Below are 18,903 nucleotides of genomic sequence, written 5' to 3'. Positions count from 1 at the left end.
TCATTATGAACAGCAGAAATATTATGGGTTGTTCTGATTCTATTATGAACTAATTTCTATTGCTAAGGCTACGATGTAGCCTCTCCATGACAATTCCGAATCCTATTTTTATGTGATCATAATTTTATCAGTCCTTTTGAGTTTACATCATTGTGTTTAGTGCTCTCAATTATCTGGCCAATATTTGAGTGATGTGTTGTGCATGCTAATTCGAGAGATGATGCATGCAATTTAACTTTGTATGATGTATGTCATGAATTGAACGAAAGACAGGAATGTGCCAACGTGATTTGTGCAGCTTATATGAGAAATTTTGTTAATATTAATGGGCTCAAATGCTCTTAAATCCGCATAGACATATCACGGATTATTGTATGTTGGGTAGTTCTAATTCTACTCGAGAGAGGGTCTTAGAAAAGTTTGAATTTCTCACTGTCAAATAGGACTATAATTGACTAATCGCATGGTTAGGATTTGGGATTGGATTGGTTAGGTGAGTCGGATGCCTTAGTATTTTTTTTCCTGAGTGAAAGCTTATTCTCTTAAGTGTTCAGTCAAATCTTCATTTGTTGAATTACTTTTAGTTGTTTTTATTTTTCAAATCCAAAAATCCATCACTTTTCTTGATTCCAAATAATTTAGAACTAGAACAATTTCAATAGTTAATAGGTAAGTAGTCCTCGTGGGTTCGACTTCTTTCTTTATCACTATATTACTTGTTACGATTTCGTGCACTTGCGAATTTTCACAACAACTATAATTCTAGAGGTTACTCCACCTATTGCTAATTAGCTTTAGATTGGAATCCTCCAAAAAATCTAATATTGTTCATGCTAATTTCGCCCCTTACGAACAAAAAATTCAAGTGCTGGGAACTAACTCAATTACCGATTTGGGTTGGATATAGATTATATCAGCAACGGGAAGGTAAAAAGCCCTCTGCACCGGGTAGTGACGAATGAAAGTGTCGCTCGGATATCCATCGTCACTTTTATCACTCCAACTCGTAAAACCATCGTAGGACCTGCGAAAGCGCTGGTCACGGAATCCAATATTCCCCAGGTGTTCAAGGTCACTTCATAGAATCATACAAGGGGTTCATGGAGAATTACTTGCGCCAGGCTCTTGACCAGATTAAGTTCAGAAGAAAATCCGGAGACAATAGATGGCCGATATGATTTGATGTCTTAAACTTAAGGCCTCAAATGGGTGAAAGTGAAACAACTTATCCGTTGCCTGAATACTTCAATTGAAATTTTCTGAGTGGTCTTGTTGCTATTAAGCGGTATTGTCTCAGGACTTTCGTATCACTTTCTTCAGTTAAAAGTGAAGAATCGGTCATGTTCCGCTAAGATTTTTATTTTTACGTACTTGTTTTCTGCTTTACGAGATATGTCATTCTCTCGCAGTACTTGTTTAAGGTAGTGAAGTATTAACTAAACATAAATAAGAAGATTGCGAGCCAATGGCAATTCGAGTCATTGAGCTCGCACATGCAATTGGGTGGGTCTTTATTGCGACGAAATAACTCATCAAACTAATTCCAAAAAAAAAAAACTCACCAAATTATGAGAGTTAAACAAGATTATGGAATGTTTCAAGTTCGTCCTTTCTCCATCCTTTGTCTTTAGATAAAATATTTCTAATGTCATGATTTAGAATTGATAGTTTCTCTCGTAACTTGCAGGCGTTAAATTACCATAAAATGAGAATCACTTCTAGTGAAGTTGGTTGCTCATCTCCCTCTCCCTAGTGGTAACCAGGGTTCAAATCCCACGGGGGTGGAGCTTTGAGGGCTAGGGCTATGGATAGCCTTTGGACCCTCCTGTGCTAATTCTAACACCCGCTAATCTCCACTAATGTATACGATGTTGAAAAAAAAACCATAATATGGGTGGGGAGTATCAATAATCAACGGATTAAGTAACGGTTTTAGGCTCTACATAATCTGTCTGAATTAGGTTAAGGATACAAGTGGAAGGATTCAGTGAAACACCATTTATTAACATCCAATCTCGGCCTAAAAATCCTTATAGATTTGGGCTTCTTGGTTGGTTTTAGAACCACCGTTTCTTTTGGGCCTTATGAATTTTGGGAAAATGACGGTCAATGACGTGTTTTGATAATTAATACTCGTTAAGGACATTTTCAGTATTAACGAATGTTCTTAGCATGTTCTTGGCGGGTATTAATTATCAAAACACGTTCTGTGCCGTCATTTTCCCATCAATTTTCGGCGTGCTCGATTGAAGACCTGCAAGAGAAAACTATATAGTATAAGTATTTATATTAATTATATAAATTAAGTAAAATTATATCATAAAAAAATCATTTTCTTTGCACAAAACTGATTTAAGAGTAATTTATGGATCTCATAAATTTGGCCCAACCCTAATATATAGCCCAACAAACTTATCACTTGTTCCATTATTAAACAAAGAGGCCCAAAAGCTAAATTACAAACAATAAAGATGGCCCAAACAATAAGTGGCCCAAACCCTAGAAGAAAAAACAGCAGCAGCAGCATCAGCGATTGCTGTTCAGTCCAGCGACGGAGCCACTAGCAGCAGGTCTCTCTCTCTCTCTCTCTCTCTCTCTCTCTCACCCGTAAGCTCCCATCTCCAGCAACTAAGCTTCCTTCTTCTTCCTCGTTGCAGCACGTCGTTCTACAGACTGCGACAACTACCGTCTTCAGCGACTTCGTCGACCATCGTCGGCTTTTACACATCGTCTTCAGCGACCTCTCCTTCTTTTTGTTCTTCTTCGTCATCTTCTTCTCATGCAAAAACAAACGTGTCCGATTATTTTCCGACCAATCCCGCACCCGTATAGTGTCGTGTCGACCCGGTTACTTCGCCCAAAAAGGGGGATACGGGTATCATCATAGCCTAAAATCAAGCTCTTATCTGCTCCATCAATGGCGGCCTCCCACATTCTCTCTCAATCCCCTTCTTTTCCCAAATTCCTTAATTGCCCATCAAAGCCAACCCCAAACCCCTATGTCCTAAACCCCAATCTCCCCTTCAAACATACCTCAAGGGCACTGAACCTAAGGGCAGTCCTGTCCCAAAACCCTGCAGAAACAACAGCCTCTGAGCCAAAAACCCAGAACTTTAGGCACTGTTTCACCAAATCAGATGATGGATATTTGTACTGTGAGGGTCTTAGGGTGCAGGATGTCATGGAAACAGCAGTGGAGAGGAGTCCATTTTATCTTTACAGTAAGCCCCAAATCAATAGAAACTTTGAGGCTTATAGGGAGGCTTTGGAGGGTTTAAATTCGATTATTGGATATGCAATTAAAGCCAACAATAATCTCAAGATTTTGGAGCATTTGAGGATGTTGGGATGTGGGGCAGTTTTGGTGAGTGGCAATGAGCTTAGATTGGCGCTAAAGGCTGGGTTCGATCCCAAAAGGTACAAGACAATGCATGTTTCTATTTCATAATTCACTTGAATTCTTTTTTTGGGAGTTAAAAGATCAACATCGTGTCTTTATAAGTTGTAGAGCCCGTAAAATGCTAAAATTTGATGTTATAGACCTCTGTTGGGTATATTTGTAAAACTAGATTTATTGAGCATGTAGCCCTTTGACATGTGAAAAAGAGAGAGGAGAGATTTGTGTAGCCCACCCAATTGACTGGGAAGCACTTTTTGTTTGGTAGTTCATGCCTAGTACTAGTGTTTTCAAATCTACACATTCACACACTCATTATTGTCAGCCCAGTGGGCTGATTTTAGAATTTTCCTTAGAAAAATCTCACGGTCCAAATCCAAATTGAATGGCGATTTAGGTAATCTAGTTCTATATTCGAAAATCTTTATTTATTATCCTTTAATACACATTCACACACCCATCGTGTATGGTGTTTTTCAATTGTGTAAATCATATCGGGTTACGTATTGTGTATCTTAAGATACGTTTGTTGGAAGAGTAGGAGTTTCTAGTATTTAGTTGGACAAGATTTTTGGAATTGAGATAATACTAAAGACAAGAGTTGGGAAAGAGAGTATTTGTATAATACAAATATGCGGTCGTATCGTAGTATTTGTTTAAAAAAATGATACAGGGTGGGATACGTATTGTTCTCCAAAAATGACGATACAAATCGTAGGATACGTTTCATGTTTCGTAGTTTTTTACAAACTATGCCTGGGACTTCAATATAGTTGTTTTATGAACACTTGCAATGGCTTAAGACTCAACCTGAACTGCCTTCTCCTTGTTGAAAGTTGAAACTGTCATAGAAGAAAAGATCCGGGCTTTTTGCCAAATCGTTGTTGATTGGTAGTTTATTTTCCACGATAAGTCATAATGTGTTTGATATTTGTTGGACAATGTTCATCAGGTCCTCTTTTGATAGGCAAGGAAGGTATAAATGTAAATGTACTGTGTAGATGCTTAAAACCATTGTTTTTGGTGAAGTTTGGAAATGGTCGTGTGGAGGTTTTAATTTCCTCATGCTTGATTGATTTCAGCATGTAATGATTCATAGAGTGTCAAAATGAGGCGTTTTTACTAGAAAAGATGAAAGGACGCTGGTACTTTTGCACTATTTTCATCATTTGATTTCACCGTGCAATCTATTTTCTCTTGTTTCTTATGTAAACAGCAAGGTATTTTATTTTTCATGTTACTTTAGAGAACTAAGTTAACTTTTGTAATCTACGCTTGTAAAGATGAAGTTTTTGATTTCCTTCATGCACTTTCATTTTTTGGTTAAGGTTGATTGTGGCTGTGACTGTTAAAACTCCTCTTAGTGTAGCTTATTTGACTTACTCCATAATAACAGGTGTATCTTTAATGGCAATGGAAAGCTGTTAGAGGATCTGGTACTTGCTGCTCACGAAAGTGTTTTCGTCAATATTGATAGTGAATTTGATTTGGATAATATTGTGTATGCTGCAAGGATTGCTGGGAAGAAGGTTAATGTATTGCTTCGGATTAATCCTGATGTGGATCCTCAGGTAATGTGGCTACCTAGATGTGATTTGAAGTTCTTGACTTGGTAGTGCTATAATTTAAGTTAGCAATCTAAGTAAACTTAGCTGGTTCCCAGATAGTTAGTTCATGACGTGCAGTTAACATACATGACCAAGTATCATCTCTTCATGGATTACAACTTAAAACTGAATAGTAGTGAATGCTGAAGGTGAGGGCATTTTGGGAGGCAATAATTATGGCATTTTTTTTTCTTTATACGGTAATCAACTTAGATATAATCAACTTCGCCAAGACCTTGAAGGAATTCAGTCAACTCAAAGATTGTCCAGGAAATGCATCGAGGCTTTGCTTTGTGTATATTCAGCTACGGAATCATAGGGATCAACAATCACCAATGATAAACAGTATTTTATAAAAGACTACCGGAAATTTTGGTAGCTTCTTTTGCTTAATGTTACGGTCTTTTCCCGATACAATTGCAATGATGTACGATGGTCAATTTGGCTCTCAAAAACTGTTATGTGGTCATTCTTTAGGTCCATGCTTATGTTGCCACTGGTAATAAAAACTCCAAATTTGGCATTAGAAATGAGAAGCTTCAATGGTTTCTAGATGCTGTGAAGGCACATCCTGATGAGCTGAAGCTTGTGGGGGCCCATTGCCATCTTGGTTCGACCATCACCAAGGTACTTTATCAACATTGTGCTTCCTCCTGCTTTTTGATATACGTGTTGGATGTTCTACTTGCTTTAGAAGTTACGATTGGATAGTTTTTCCCTGTAGTAAAGCTTTTGACATTTATTTGTGGCTCCCAGTTATGCACATGATACGCTCATAGTTCTATTTAGTGCTGACCGCATTTTCTCCATATCATTATTTACAATATTAGCTTGTTTCGTTAGGCCATTGATGTTGCACCTTTACTCTTAGTGGGTGTCGGGTGAGAGTGTGGTAAGCTTTTAGGCGCAGAAGGCAATGCCCTCCCAATTTTTCAATCCTTTATGTACTAGTGCTAAGGGAATTTTAACCTTTTGGTCCTTCATCAAAATGGGTGGATCATTGGAGGCAAAACTTTCAAAAAAACTTTAAACAGCATTGTACATGAATAATGCCCTAATGTCAATAAAATTACTTTGTGCTTTTCTGTTGGGTTATTCATATGATTATGCTGACAGTACTTGAATGTGTTATGTCTTCATTTGCAATGACAGCAAAGAAATTTCCCATTACATTGGTATGCCTGAAACAAGGGAACTTTATTGGGTTGGCCCATTCCTAATGACTTTGACCTTAAAATTATCTTATCTTTTCGTATCTCCTTTTCCCTGAGGCCATAACCCCTACCCCACATTTTTATATTTTTACTATATTGGTGTTACCATACTTGATATCGCCCAGATCAATTGCATAGTTTACTATTTGAGTCAACAAATATCAAGACAATGCTTGAGTGATGTTTTTAGGTATGCTGCTGAAGAATGTATAATGCTTGTGGATCTATTTGTATTTATTGTTGATTTATGGATGAGCCTTGCTATGCTGATGCTGGGGAATCCAGATTTGTGTACATAATCCGATGTTGAAAAATGGAATTAAACAACAGCTACAGTGTTCGTTCATTGATATCCTTCTAGACCTAGTACTTGGTTCACCCTTCATGTCCACCACTACTACTTTCTTTTCGGTTACATTTGCTGGTTGCTTTTCTTGTATTCACATATTTTTCTTCATTTCCTTGGGTCATTATAGCTGTCCTCAGTCAATTTCTACTTTGCTGTTTATATATCTTTCTTACTTGCTATTTTCTTTTTCCTCATGTCATTAACATTTGTGTTAACATTGATCCCTAGTCTTCTGATGTTTATCTGCCTTTTATGATCGTCTCATGATGCACAAAATGCGTTTTTTGTGTCCTGGAAGTCTGAATCTCGTTATGATTTTCAGGTTGACATTTTTAGGGACGCTGCTGTCCTTATGGTGAACTACATTGATCAAATTCGGGACCAAGGCTTTGAAATTGACTACTTAAACATTGGAGGTGGGCTGGGGATCGACTATTATCACACTGGTGCTGTCCTTCCAACTCCCAGAGATCTAATTGACACGGTAAGTACCATTTCTTTCGCTAGGCACTTAGGGCCTGTTTAGTTCCGGAGTCCAGACTAATAATGAGAAAGAATTCTCTTTCCTTGTCTTCAATTCTGCCCACTGCTTTGGACTATCTGAATTCTTTATCAAATTTTCTTCATGGGTGTTGGTTTTAGGTACGGGAGCTGGTCTTGTCGCGAGATCTTAATCTCATCATTGAACCAGGGAGATCACTAATTGCAAATACCTGTTGCCTGGTCAATCGTGTAACTGGGGTCAAAACTAATGGGACAAAAAATTTTATTGTCATCGATGGCAGCATGTCAGAACTCATCCGCCCGAGTCTTTATGGTGCTTATCAAGTAAGTTATAATCTGCTGAATTTCCTCAGATGCTTGTGTCAATGCAAGATGGTCATCTCTCTCTCTCTCTCTCTCTCTCTCTCTCTCTCTCTCTCTCTCTCCCTCTCTCTCTCTATATATATATATATATATATATATATATATATATATTCATCATATGCTTGTCTCAAGGTTTTCATTTTTATTTTTTTTGTGTACATGAGATTCATTAAAAGAAAACAATTTTACAGAGGACAATGAAGGCATACCTTCCAACAACAGAATTCAGCTAGGCTAGAAAAAAAACCCTATGGGGAATTTTCAAAAGGCTATAAATCAAGGAGTTAAGGGGCGTTTTGTTGACAGACCTACATTGAGAACTTCTAACATGAACATCAAAACAAATCTTGTCTAAAACGGTGGAAAAAGGCCTTCGAATGCCTTGAAAAACTTTGCAGTTGCTCTCTTGCCTTGTATAATAAACCATGCCCAAGCAAGCTCCTGACAATGCTACTATAAGATTTACTATTGAATTTGCCAATGAGCCATGCTATTTCAGCATCCCAACTGTGGTGTGGTTTAGAAACACCACTCAAATGGCAGACTTGCTTCCATATGTTCTTGGAATAGGAGCACTTGGATAAAATATGAGATATAGTGTCTGGTGTCTGGTGTCTGCTTCCTACTGGCAAAGAGAACAAATAGTTTATGAGGATGGTTAATTCCCCAGTGACTGAGCTTATCTTTGGTTCTGATTTCTTTTTGAATAGCCATCCACAAAATAAAGCTGTGTAGAGGTATGCATTTAGGAAACCAAACAAGCTTATGCCAATGTACAATAGAACCATGGGATATAGTAGCATCCCATGCTGCTGCAGCAGATAAAGAAACTGACCATAATTCTTTGTCTACAGCAGTGGGATCAGGCTCAAAACTAGGTTTTAAAGAATAGGGGAAGGGGCACTGACCATGGTAGTTGATCAATGAGACTTCTGCCGATTTGTAGTAGATCCGTTCCGAGCGAACAAGTACGAAAGAGGAATAATACCTGAAGCATTGATAACGCTGGATCTGAAATAGTCACATGAAGGCCTTTGTAAAAGCCAGTTATAATACCAAATAAAAAAGGGTATCTGAAGATTTTTCTTCTGTTTATAGTGAAAGAACTGAAAAGTAATCAAACATGCCGGTTTGTGAGCCATTGTATTTCCATTTGCTCTGAGACCCTTTTTGTTGCATTTTCAGTAGTGATGTTCTTGTTGACATCAATGATGAAGGCTTTCCCTATTGAAATGCAGTTTGTCTTGATTTGAGATGACATTTCGGATGCCTGATATTTCTGTAGATGTTAACCTTTAGGCGTACAACTCTAAAGTAAAATTTAGGAAACTGAATTTCAAAGGTTTACTGATATGCAGCAATCAGTGAGCCCCAGAGATTTTTTACCTTAATGTTCCACGTTTGAGTTCACTAGTTATCTTTCCTACAGAAGAAAGAGAAAGACAAAGGGCTCGTGGTGGGGCTTCATTGATTTTCATTTGTCATGTTGCCTTTTTATTAGTCCCATGTTACACTGCAATCTCTGTAACAGTGTCTCTTGCTTCTTCACTAATTGCTTGTTTACTCTTACTTGCGTGCAGCATATAGAACTGGTTTCTCCTTCACCGCCTGATGCTGAGATTTCTACTTTTGATGTGGTGGGGCCGGTCTGTGAGTCAGCGGATTTCTTGGGAAAGGATAGGGAGCTTCCAACTCCAGAAAGGGTAATGTGGGAAACGGTTAACATGGAATTTGTTTGAGATATAAATTTATGTTTGTTTACTGAGAGGAAATTGATCATTCAGGGAGCTGGCCTGGTTGTTCATGACGCCGGTGCTTATTGCATGAGCATGGCCTCAACTTACAATCTCAAGATGCGCCCACCGGAGTACTGGGTATGTCGTTTTGATTCTCTTGTTCACCGACTGTCTGTTTTGTTTCAAATCTAGCTACACTTTATTCAATAGAACTCACATGATGAAGCAGAAACCCTTGCTTTCTACGTGGGAACTTTGTTTATGCATTGTGTTGCTTTTAGAGTTTCAACTGAAAATAATCCATGGTTTGGGCCATCACAAACCCATCCACTTTATCTCCTTTTTTATAAACAAGACATTAGATGGGTGTTTGCATTCACACCCAGTGGATGTAACCCAAGGGAAACCCTAAAAGGACCAGCCTAACTTTCAGGTAGGTGGATGACTTCATTATACGAGGATGTAACTCGTACTTGAATCAAAAGTTTGACCGTGTTTCCCTCATGAACTTGGTTCTTTCCAGCCGATGAACATGCATGCTATGCCATGACATACCTCATAATTTGTGATGCCTCAATAAAAGGGTTCAAGTTCAGATTTTATACAAAGAAAGGGGTTAAGTTTTTGGTCTGTAGGTAGGAAAGTTAGGTGTGTTCCTTCCGCAAAGGGTTCTTAAAAATAAGTACTTATTTACAATTTCAAACTTAAAAATAATGTATTTACGAAAATAATTTTTTATTTTTTTTTGCACCGTTCAAAAGATCTCATGGAGATTTATCAAACAAGATCTATATTGCACAAAAAATTATTTCAGTAAGTCCATTGTTTTTAAGCTTGAAAATTGCCAATAAGTACTTATTAGATTGCGACTTATCATTTTAGGTCAAAGAAGATGGATCAGTGACCAAGATTCGACATGGGGAGACATTTCAAGACCACATCAGATACTTTGAAGATCTTTAGACGCATTTGTTCCATATGTTGATGATGTCCACCGTGGCAGCAGGGTAGAGAGAGGCTTGAATTTTGATATGGCTTGTTCTGTATTTGCCTTCCCTTGTTATTATGGATCAGAGATATCGGAACACTGGATATCATGAATCAAATCAGTTTAAGTGATCTAGTTGTTGCTATTGTTCATGAATGTAGTTGAAGGTCAGGCGCGATCATGTCAGTAATTTAGGACTCTTGCGGATTTTTGATCATTTTTCGTTTCCTCAGTAAATACCTGCTCTGATCGGACATAAACCTGGGTAATCAGAAAGCCTTTTTGTGGAAATCTGCAGACTCCATCCATTCCTGAGGAATTGGCAAGCCTTTTGGTGGAAAAGTTCAATGCGCGGTTCGGATACGGGTGGGCTAGTAAACGAACACTGCCCCTTTTGGTAGGTGCATTGTGGTTTTACTACTAGTTGGTTTGTCAATTCAATCATTTCTCTTTCGGAAAAAGATTTGAAGGTGGAGAAGTCACAAGCAACTGGAATCAACATTTTGGTGACGTTGGTTGGACCATACCCTTGTAAACCTGATTCCCATACAAGGAGATGGGCGTGAGATCCTTTATTCTCACCCATGTTTCTCTTTTATGTCGTGAAATAATTTTTACACTGTCCTTTTTACAATCTATTCTTTTTCTGTCTTTATCCACGTAAATTTAATGTTGCCCTCGGGAAGTGTAAATAAGAGTATTGAAAAAAAGGGGGCAACGTAGCAAATTGACGTGAATAAAGACAAAAAAGAGAGTGATAATTGTAAAATGAAAAGTGTGAAAATTACTTTCCTTTCTGTCACATATTACTTATGGCAGGTTCCTATTTTCAAGGAAGTATATAAAATGACTTTGTTAATCATATGATACTTCTTACTACAGCTTTTAAAGAAATCCTAGTGTAGACCACTTGTTGGTAAATAAAATGTGTCATTTTATATGAGAACTAGCGGTTGGAATATAATATACTCTCAGTTTAAATAAATAATCCGTTCTACCAAAAAACGTCAGTTATCATTTTGAATTTTAGTAGAAGCAGATATACATGTTTTACTATTATAGTTGCTGAATTATGATTAAATTGTAAAAGGAGGAGAATCTAGTAGTGTTTAGAATCTAAAATCTGATTCGAAAAGTACACTTTAACTCACATTTTGCTGAAGTGTCGCAGCCCTATTGAGCACCATGATGCGGAAACGTGGTAGCTTCCACACCTAATCTAAACCCCTGCGTCTCCCTTGTCCCTCTCTGGTTCAAGAAAAAATGGCTCAACTAAACCAGTCGATTCAGAAACGAAAAAGAACCAGATTTTCTCGTACAACTCAAACATCCGTAGGTAAATACGATCTCTTCGTCCCTTTTTCTTTCACTCGTCTATACTGTTGTATTAATTTTATTCTGATTATTTCATTTAAATAATTCAGTCGGGCTTTCAATGGTCGTTCTTGAAACTACTGCATATCTTGGGCAAATAGCGTAATTCTAATCTTCATATGTATCCACATAATTTTCTAGGTATACCCATGTCCAAATCTTGAATTGCGCCTCAAATATCATATATTTAGATGGGTATGTATACAAGACCTCTTTGGGGGCCAATCCGTACGGAGCTCTGGCTTATAGTTGGGCTCCTTGCAAGTGCGGGCCGGGATTGGGCGCCCAGGATTAGTCAAAGTGCTCGAAAGCTGACTCAGACACCTGTTGACCTCAGGTGTAATAGGACTCCCAGTTACTGCGCGTGATCGTATACTAAGGTGCTTCCCGCCGGTTGTTGGAACGACGCGAGCCGGGCCGGCCCTCGATTCAGAAAGATGAAGGGCCCAAGAGTCTAAATAGGGGGTTCCAAATTCCCCATCTCATTGGGGGAGGTATCAAAAATATGGTAAAAATCCATTTGATGTATGGGTACACCGTGTAGCATTGCTAATTGGTTCATATCGTCTATCTCAGTTATTGGAGTCTACACACTATGTCATAGTGTGATTTACTAGTATTTTTGGCCCACCCATTGGAACTTTGCTAGTTGGTTCAATTGTATTCTTGGAACCCTAATTGATTCAGCTGTTTTCTTTGCAACCCAACTAGACTACCCCAAAGGAGATTTTTTATTTTTTTTTCCAAGGATAAGCTCGGCATTCAGGCATTGATGCGGTTGGTTAAGCTCGGGGAATGAGATCCACGTGGAATCATTCGTTTACTATAACTCTTGTTACAAACCAAACTACTAGTGTCAATGATAGATTTGCACTGAAGATAACTTTCATATGAACAGGTGTTGATTTGGCACTCGATTAGTATCTTTATATGGATAGAGAAAGTGGTCAACAAGCATCCCAAATCTTTGCGCACTTTGGCAGTTTCCTGCGAAAATGCATATTCCAGATTCTGTCTGTCGGTCCAGTCCCTAGCCACATTGCCTTTGTCATGGATGGGAATCGAAGGTATGCGAAGAAGAAGAATTTGGTTGAAGGCGCTGGCCACAAGATTGGGTTTTTGGCTCTTATGTCTATGCTCCAATACTGTTATGAGTTGGACGTCAAATACGTAACCATTTATGCTTTCAGCATTGATAATTTCAAAAGACATCCGGAAGAAGTACAATCTATCATGGAGTTGATAGAGCAAAAGATTGAGGGGTTAATTAAAGAAGAGAGCATAGTGAACCGCTATGGCATTAGGGTTTACTTTGTTGGAAACCTTAAACTCTTGAATAAATCTGTGAGGTTGGCGGCTGAGAGGGCTATGGCGGCCACTGCTGGTAACTCCAAAGCAATTTTGTCCATCTGTGTTGCCTACACTTCCACTGATGAGATTGTGCATGCAGTTCAAGAATCTTGTGAACAAAAATGGGATGATATCAAAGTACTTGAAGCAAGTGGCACGGGATACGATATAATTGGACTTGGAGTGAATGAGATGAACCATGAAGTGGATGCTATTACTGTGTTAAATATTGAGAAGCATATGTATATGGCAGTTGCACCGGATCCTGATATCTTGATTCGTACTTCTGGTGAGACTCGTTTAAGCAATTTTCTCTTATGGCAGAGTGCTTATTCCCTTTTATATTCTCCATCTGTGCTTTGGCCGGAGATTGGTTTCTGGCATTTGTTTTGGGCAGTTTTGGACTTCCAAAGGAACTTTTCTTATTTGGAGGAGAGAAAGAAAATCATACGAATTTCACAGGTTGATAGACACTGCTCAACTTCTCGACCATAATGTGGTTGATCTGGTTTTGATGATGGTAATCCTGCTCCATATTTCGTATTCACAACAGCATCAGACACGGGTTTGGACTTATTTCACACCCATGCTCTTCGTGTGAGGCTGAGAATTTAACATCAATGTTCGTACATGGCTATACAATGTTTGATTCTTTGCTGCAGAAGAAGTGAAATGCTGTAGGAATCCTATTTCAAAATAAACCTGGGTCTTTAAGTAATAGACGGAGTGGATGCACTGGGCCTGTTGTCTTTCCTAAGCTGAAAACACAACATATTGACTGATTCGGCGGAAAGTTTCAAAAGGAGAGATTATTGTTCAGGTCCTTCGTGTTTTGAGGAAGCAAATTTATCGGAAACAGGTACAAGTGTTGTCTGTTACTCTGTTTAGTGCTGATACAAAGTTGGGCCACGGCAACTGTTTCACTCTATGCTTCATGCGCGAAAACCTAATGTGCCACTTAGACCAACAGTTCAACCAAGTATTGCTGTATCGATGATCTGTATCTGAAAATTGATCCGTATCTGAATGTTTTGCATGTATGTTTCTCCTGCATTGATCCGTATCTGCAAAAATTGAAGGGCACCTCTCAACGTGTTTGGTATTCTTGATGAAAGACGAGGCTCTATGGATGCTTAGTGGTTTAGCCATGGTTGCATTACTGGTTTGCCTGGAGCAGCAGGGGAAGAATGGGACTTGGTGTTCAAAGGTTCACTGCATGCTGCAGCCAAAGATGGGACTTGGTTTAGCCATGGTTGTATTTCTGGCTTTTAAGAGTGTCCATTGAGTCGCCACTGTAAATCCATATTGGAAGTGTCTGAGTATGGGATCTTAGTCTGTAACCTTTAAGTATGATCTCAGTTCTGAAAACAAAGCAACAGTAGAGTGTTGATTTCTTTTTCTTTTTCCCTATTTTTGGTCAGTGGTTTTACCAGGTTGTTGGTGTTAAATATGCTATATATGAAGGAATGGTAGGCAGAAGAAAACAATGGGTTAATTAGATTCACATTTTATTGTTTGGATTAAAGCAATTCAAGAGCTCTTAATATGGTGCAAAGAAATTTAAAAAAATGATGCGAGGAAGTATTTTTTTAATCTCAAAATTGCACGTCTTTTCGTAGGGGTCCAGCAATTTGGGACAGAGTAAGTATTTTCTTAATTGAGCTCTATCTAAGGCTATATGTTCACTTAGATTTAGTAAGTCCAAATCCTTCAGTATCACGGCATTCAAAGTCAGTTTAGGTCTTTCTCTCTCCGTAGTTCTACTATCCACTACTAGACCTCTTGGTACTTTTCTTGACTACTCTATATGCACGTTTCCAGTAAATATATCCAATCCACCTTAATTTTATCTCTACTTATCATGTACAGATACAATGCCTACCATCTCACGAATAGTTTGTGTTTCAAATTCTATCAATCCCAGTCTTCCTGCACATTCATCCCAACATCGTCATTTCAACTAGCTATACTCATTTTGCGGATGGATAGAAACGATCTTTAATTTGTTGGCTAATAAATTACCTAGAGTTAGGCAGCACATACATACAATTTATTCACTCGTAGGGTGTTCAACTGAACACCTATGACCTAAGCCAAACAGCGGTTGTGTTTGTTTGCCATTTTAGTTTTGTTTTAGTTTTGTTTTCCAATCATTATTCTATTTATTTTTTCAATTATTACTTTGTCATCCCTCTCTATCTCTCTACTCATTTTCCTTATCTCCAATCATTATCATATTTCTCTTTTCATCCACTACCAAAACTAAACTAAACTAAAATGCCAAACAAACAAAGCCACTAGCGCATCTGCAATCTAGAGTTAGGCAGTTCATCTATACAATTTCTTAGCTAAACACCTATCTTAACTAAACACCTAATAGTATCTCCAGCTTTAACCCATTTTAAGACCCAAATTTAAAATTTAGGCAAAACCCCTCCAATCTTTTACCCAACCCCTTCCTCATTTTGAGTTTTACTCATTTCTTTGCCCAAATTTGAGACAACCCAAGCCCTCTCCATTTTTCTCCCCAATATTCCAACGGCTCTTTCTCCTTTTCAATGGCTCTTTCTTTGGTAAAAAAATCCCTTTCATGTCTTTCTGAGAGCAAATAACCAAAAATCGAAGGACAAGAATGAGATGAGCCAGTGCGACTGCTGATGCTGGTCTTCTCATCTCTCTCTCAACCAACGTATAGTTGTGGGTTTCAATTTCATCAATGGATGAGTATAAAATTTTAGAGGATTCTATCAGTCTGAACAAACTCATAAAGCAAAAGGGGGAAAATGGGAGGGAAATAAAATAGGAGATGTTGGAAAAAAAAAACGGAGAGAAACAAAAATGCAGGGAAATACTCTTGAAAACATAAACAAAAAAAAAACAATAGATTTGGGTAAGGGGTCATTTCGCCATTAGAGTGAACCTGGCCCAAAATGAATTTTTATCCAAATTTTGACCCAGTGGGGGAGCTACCTTGGGGCCCGGGATGGCCCCGGCCCCCCTCCGACCCCACAAGATTTTAAAATTTTATTTTGTATATATCTAATTTTAAATATTATTAATAATTATTTGTGTATAGCTATTCAGTCATTCCAGAGCACCGCCACACAACTTTCCGGTAGTTGTGTTGGAGATAATTTACTATTTAAAATCGAAAAAGATATTTGCACCGACGGTTTCCCTCGACGGCCACCGGACGGCCGATCCGAGCTGTCCAAAAATTTAAAAAAAAAACCGAGGGGGCCCGTGCGGGAATCAATGGCATCCGATGTGTATAGGGTGCTTGATCTGAACACTCTTTTTTCGTGTATATATGTATTTACTCCCTACGGAAACCGTTGGTGCAAATAGTAGTAATCAAAATCCCAGCATTTAAAATTACCTATAATATGGCTTTGGATTCTTTCATTAATTTACTCCCAGGTTTGCCGTAATGCCGTTGGGACTTGGGACTCTTGGGAGAGGAGCTCCCATCCTCATTTATTTCAACACATTCTCCATTCCAGAAACCAAAATAAATATTTATTTTTTAAGAAAAAAATTTCAAGTTCAAAAATTATGTATTTATGCAAATAATTTTTCAAGCACTATAGATCTCGTTTGATAGATCTCATTGAGCTCTTTTAAACGGTGCAAAAAAAATTAAAAATTTATTTTTTCTTTACATTATTTTTTAATTTGAAAATGTAAAATAAACTATTAAGAAAGTTTCTAGAACGGGACCTAACTCTTTATCTCTACTCTCTATTAGGGGTGTGCACAGGTCGGACAAGTCGGATTTGACCCCGAACCCGACATGTCAAGTAACATTATTTTAGGCCTCGAACACGAATCGAACAAGTGGTAAGAACTGTTCGCGAGACCGATTTTTGACGTCGTGTCTAGTCAGGTCGGATCCGACCAAAAAACGACTTAATCTTTATGAATTGGTCGGGTTGGGTCCGACCGACTTCCGAAATTTTAAAATTTTATTTTGTATACACCTAATTTTAAATATTATTAATAATTATTCGTATATAATTATTCAGTCGTTCCAAAGCACCGCCACTCAACTTTCCGGTAGTTGTGCTGGAGATAATTTAAAATTACCTATAATATGGCTTTGGATTCTTTCATTAATTTACTTAATTTACTCCCTGGTTTGCCGTTGGGACTTGGGAGTCTTCGGAGAGGAGCTCCCATCCTCATTTATTTATTTCAACCCATTCCTCCTTAATATCAATAACTCTTTTTATCTCTACTCTCTATTAGGGGTATGCACAAGTCCGGTGGGTCGGATTTGATCTCGAACCCGAACCCGATATGACAGGTAACATTATTTTAGGCCCCGAACACGAATCGAACAAGTGGTAAGAACCGTTCGCGAGACCGATTTTTTAGGTCGGGTCGGGTCGGGTCTGACCAAAAAACGACTTAATCTTTATGAATTGGTTGGGTCGGGTAAGAAACGCACCACCCCGAACCCCAAACCGAAATCTGATTTGTAACAGAAAACGAACCCGTACCCAACCGAACATGTTGTTCGGCCTAGCCCGAAACCCTTCGGGTCGGGTCGGGTGAACGGATTTTTTGCACAGGCCTACTCTCTATATAATATAGATACACATGGTTTACTAAAAAGACGGAAAAAAAAAAAAACCAGATCCACTTCTTCCTCTATTAAAACGATTTCTTTCTTCGAGTAGAACGTCACACAATTCGTTGCAAATGGGGACGTATCTTCTCTTAGATCAACGCTTTATGCGTGACTCGATTCACATAAGTTTTCTCTTAAACTCCTAATTTTGTGCTTTCATAGTTATCTCAATATTTATTATTGTGTTGTTGTCTCTAGTTATTTCAGTTTACAGAAATTCTAACAGATATTTCCAACAAGTTGATCTAGCAAAGTTAGAGGGTCTTGGCCGATATGGGCACCACGCAGGATATGCCCGCTCGGCACTGAAAAATTTCTCCTCTAAGTCATATTCTCAGCCACCGCGCATGTGTGAGGTTGAGAGTGAAACACAAATCAAGATCGACAAGTTTGATTGAATCAATGTTATTAATACCGTTCCGTGCCGGTACCGGTACGTATCGTTTTTGACAAAATCCGGTATCCTACACCTCTAATTCTGTTCCGGCTCAAATACCGGTCGGTACCAGCCGGTACCGAACATACCGGTTAGTACTGGACAATACCGGATGGTACCGGACTACTTTTAAATTTATTTTTTTCTTCAAGTACCGGACAATACCAGACGGTACCGGACAAATACCGGACAGTACCGGGCAAATACCGGATTTTTTATTTTTTATTTATTTTAAAAAAGTGTATATTATACTATAAATTCTTTTAAGTATGAAAATAATACTAATAGCGATCAATCCGAAACGGTATCCGGTATTTGACCGGTACCGGTACGTACCGTACCAGTAGGAAAACCGGTACCTTGACCGGTACGGTATTCAGAACATTGGATTGAATATTAACAACTTAGGTTTGAGAGTGAAATGTTACAAGGTCTTAGGTTGGCCTAATTGCCTTAATTATTGGGCCCCCCGCGCAATTAATTTGTTTAATTAAGAACGTTGCGTGGTCCCATGCATCCTCTGCATGTTATTTCCCTAAGCTGATCATCTCTCACCTCAGAGTCCTTCTCTGCCTATATAGAAAGTGAACCCTCTGGATTGTATTGGAATCCTATATACAGTAGCATATAGTGAAGAAACCATACACTGTGAGGTCGAGGGTGAAAAGTTGTGACCGATCGATATCATTCACTGTGAGTCTTCTCTGCCTATAAACTCTCATGCTACTCTTCTTGACTACTCTGAATGCACGTTTCCGATAAATATGTCCGTCCAATCTACCTTAATTTTATCTCTGCTTGTTATGTATAGCTACAACTCCTACCATCTCATGAATAGTGCCGTTTCTAATTCTATCAGTCCTAGTCTTAGGGCCTGTTTGATAAAATTGAAAACTGAAACTGAATGCTGAAAAATTAAGTATTGAAAGCTAAATGCTGAATTTTTTAAGCT

At 38.4% G+C, this 18,903-nt stretch overlaps 2 protein-coding genes across 4 annotated transcripts; both read left to right on the top strand.

The window, feature by feature from the left end:
• The first annotated feature begins 2,444 nt into the window (after positions 1-2,444).
• Positions 2,445-10,310, top strand: LOC131321373 (diaminopimelate decarboxylase 2, chloroplastic-like). The gene is made up of 9 exons (XM_058352360.1): positions 2,445-2,570; positions 2,658-3,417; positions 4,794-4,968; positions 5,482-5,631; positions 6,890-7,051; positions 7,210-7,395; positions 9,015-9,137; positions 9,219-9,308; positions 10,053-10,310. The coding sequence occupies exons 2-9, from the start codon at positions 2,918-2,920 to the stop codon at positions 10,131-10,133; spliced, it is 1,467 nt and encodes a 488-aa protein (XP_058208343.1). The 5' UTR covers positions 2,445-2,570; positions 2,658-2,917; the 3' UTR covers positions 10,134-10,310.
• A 119-nt stretch (positions 10,311-10,429) lies between these two features.
• On the top strand, positions 10,430-14,409 carry LOC131321391 (dehydrodolichyl diphosphate synthase CPT3-like). Of its 3 annotated transcripts, none has more exons than XR_009198467.1 (4): positions 10,430-10,555; positions 11,330-11,494; positions 12,431-13,741; positions 13,962-14,409. XR_009198467.1 is itself a non-coding variant. In XM_058352378.1 (3 exons), the coding sequence occupies exon 3, from the start codon at positions 12,463-12,465 to the stop codon at positions 13,375-13,377; it is 915 nt and encodes a 304-aa protein (XP_058208361.1). In that variant the 5' UTR covers positions 10,430-10,555; positions 11,330-11,494; positions 12,431-12,462; the 3' UTR covers positions 13,378-14,409. The 3 variants fall into 3 exon arrangements, 1 of the variants encoding a protein (XP_058208361.1); XR_009198466.1 differs by having other exon boundaries at positions 12,431-13,919; XM_058352378.1 differs by having other exon boundaries at positions 12,431-14,409.
• Positions 14,410-18,903: the final 4,494 nt, after the last annotated feature.

This window comes from Rhododendron vialii, chromosome 1a, assembly GCF_030253575.1.
Source record: "Rhododendron vialii isolate Sample 1 chromosome 1a, ASM3025357v1".
In the NCBI taxonomy this organism is placed as follows: Eukaryota; Viridiplantae; Streptophyta; class Magnoliopsida; order Ericales; family Ericaceae; genus Rhododendron; species Rhododendron vialii.
The sequence above is the reverse complement of the archived record's forward strand: the minus strand, read 5'-3'. Positions and strand labels throughout refer to the sequence as shown.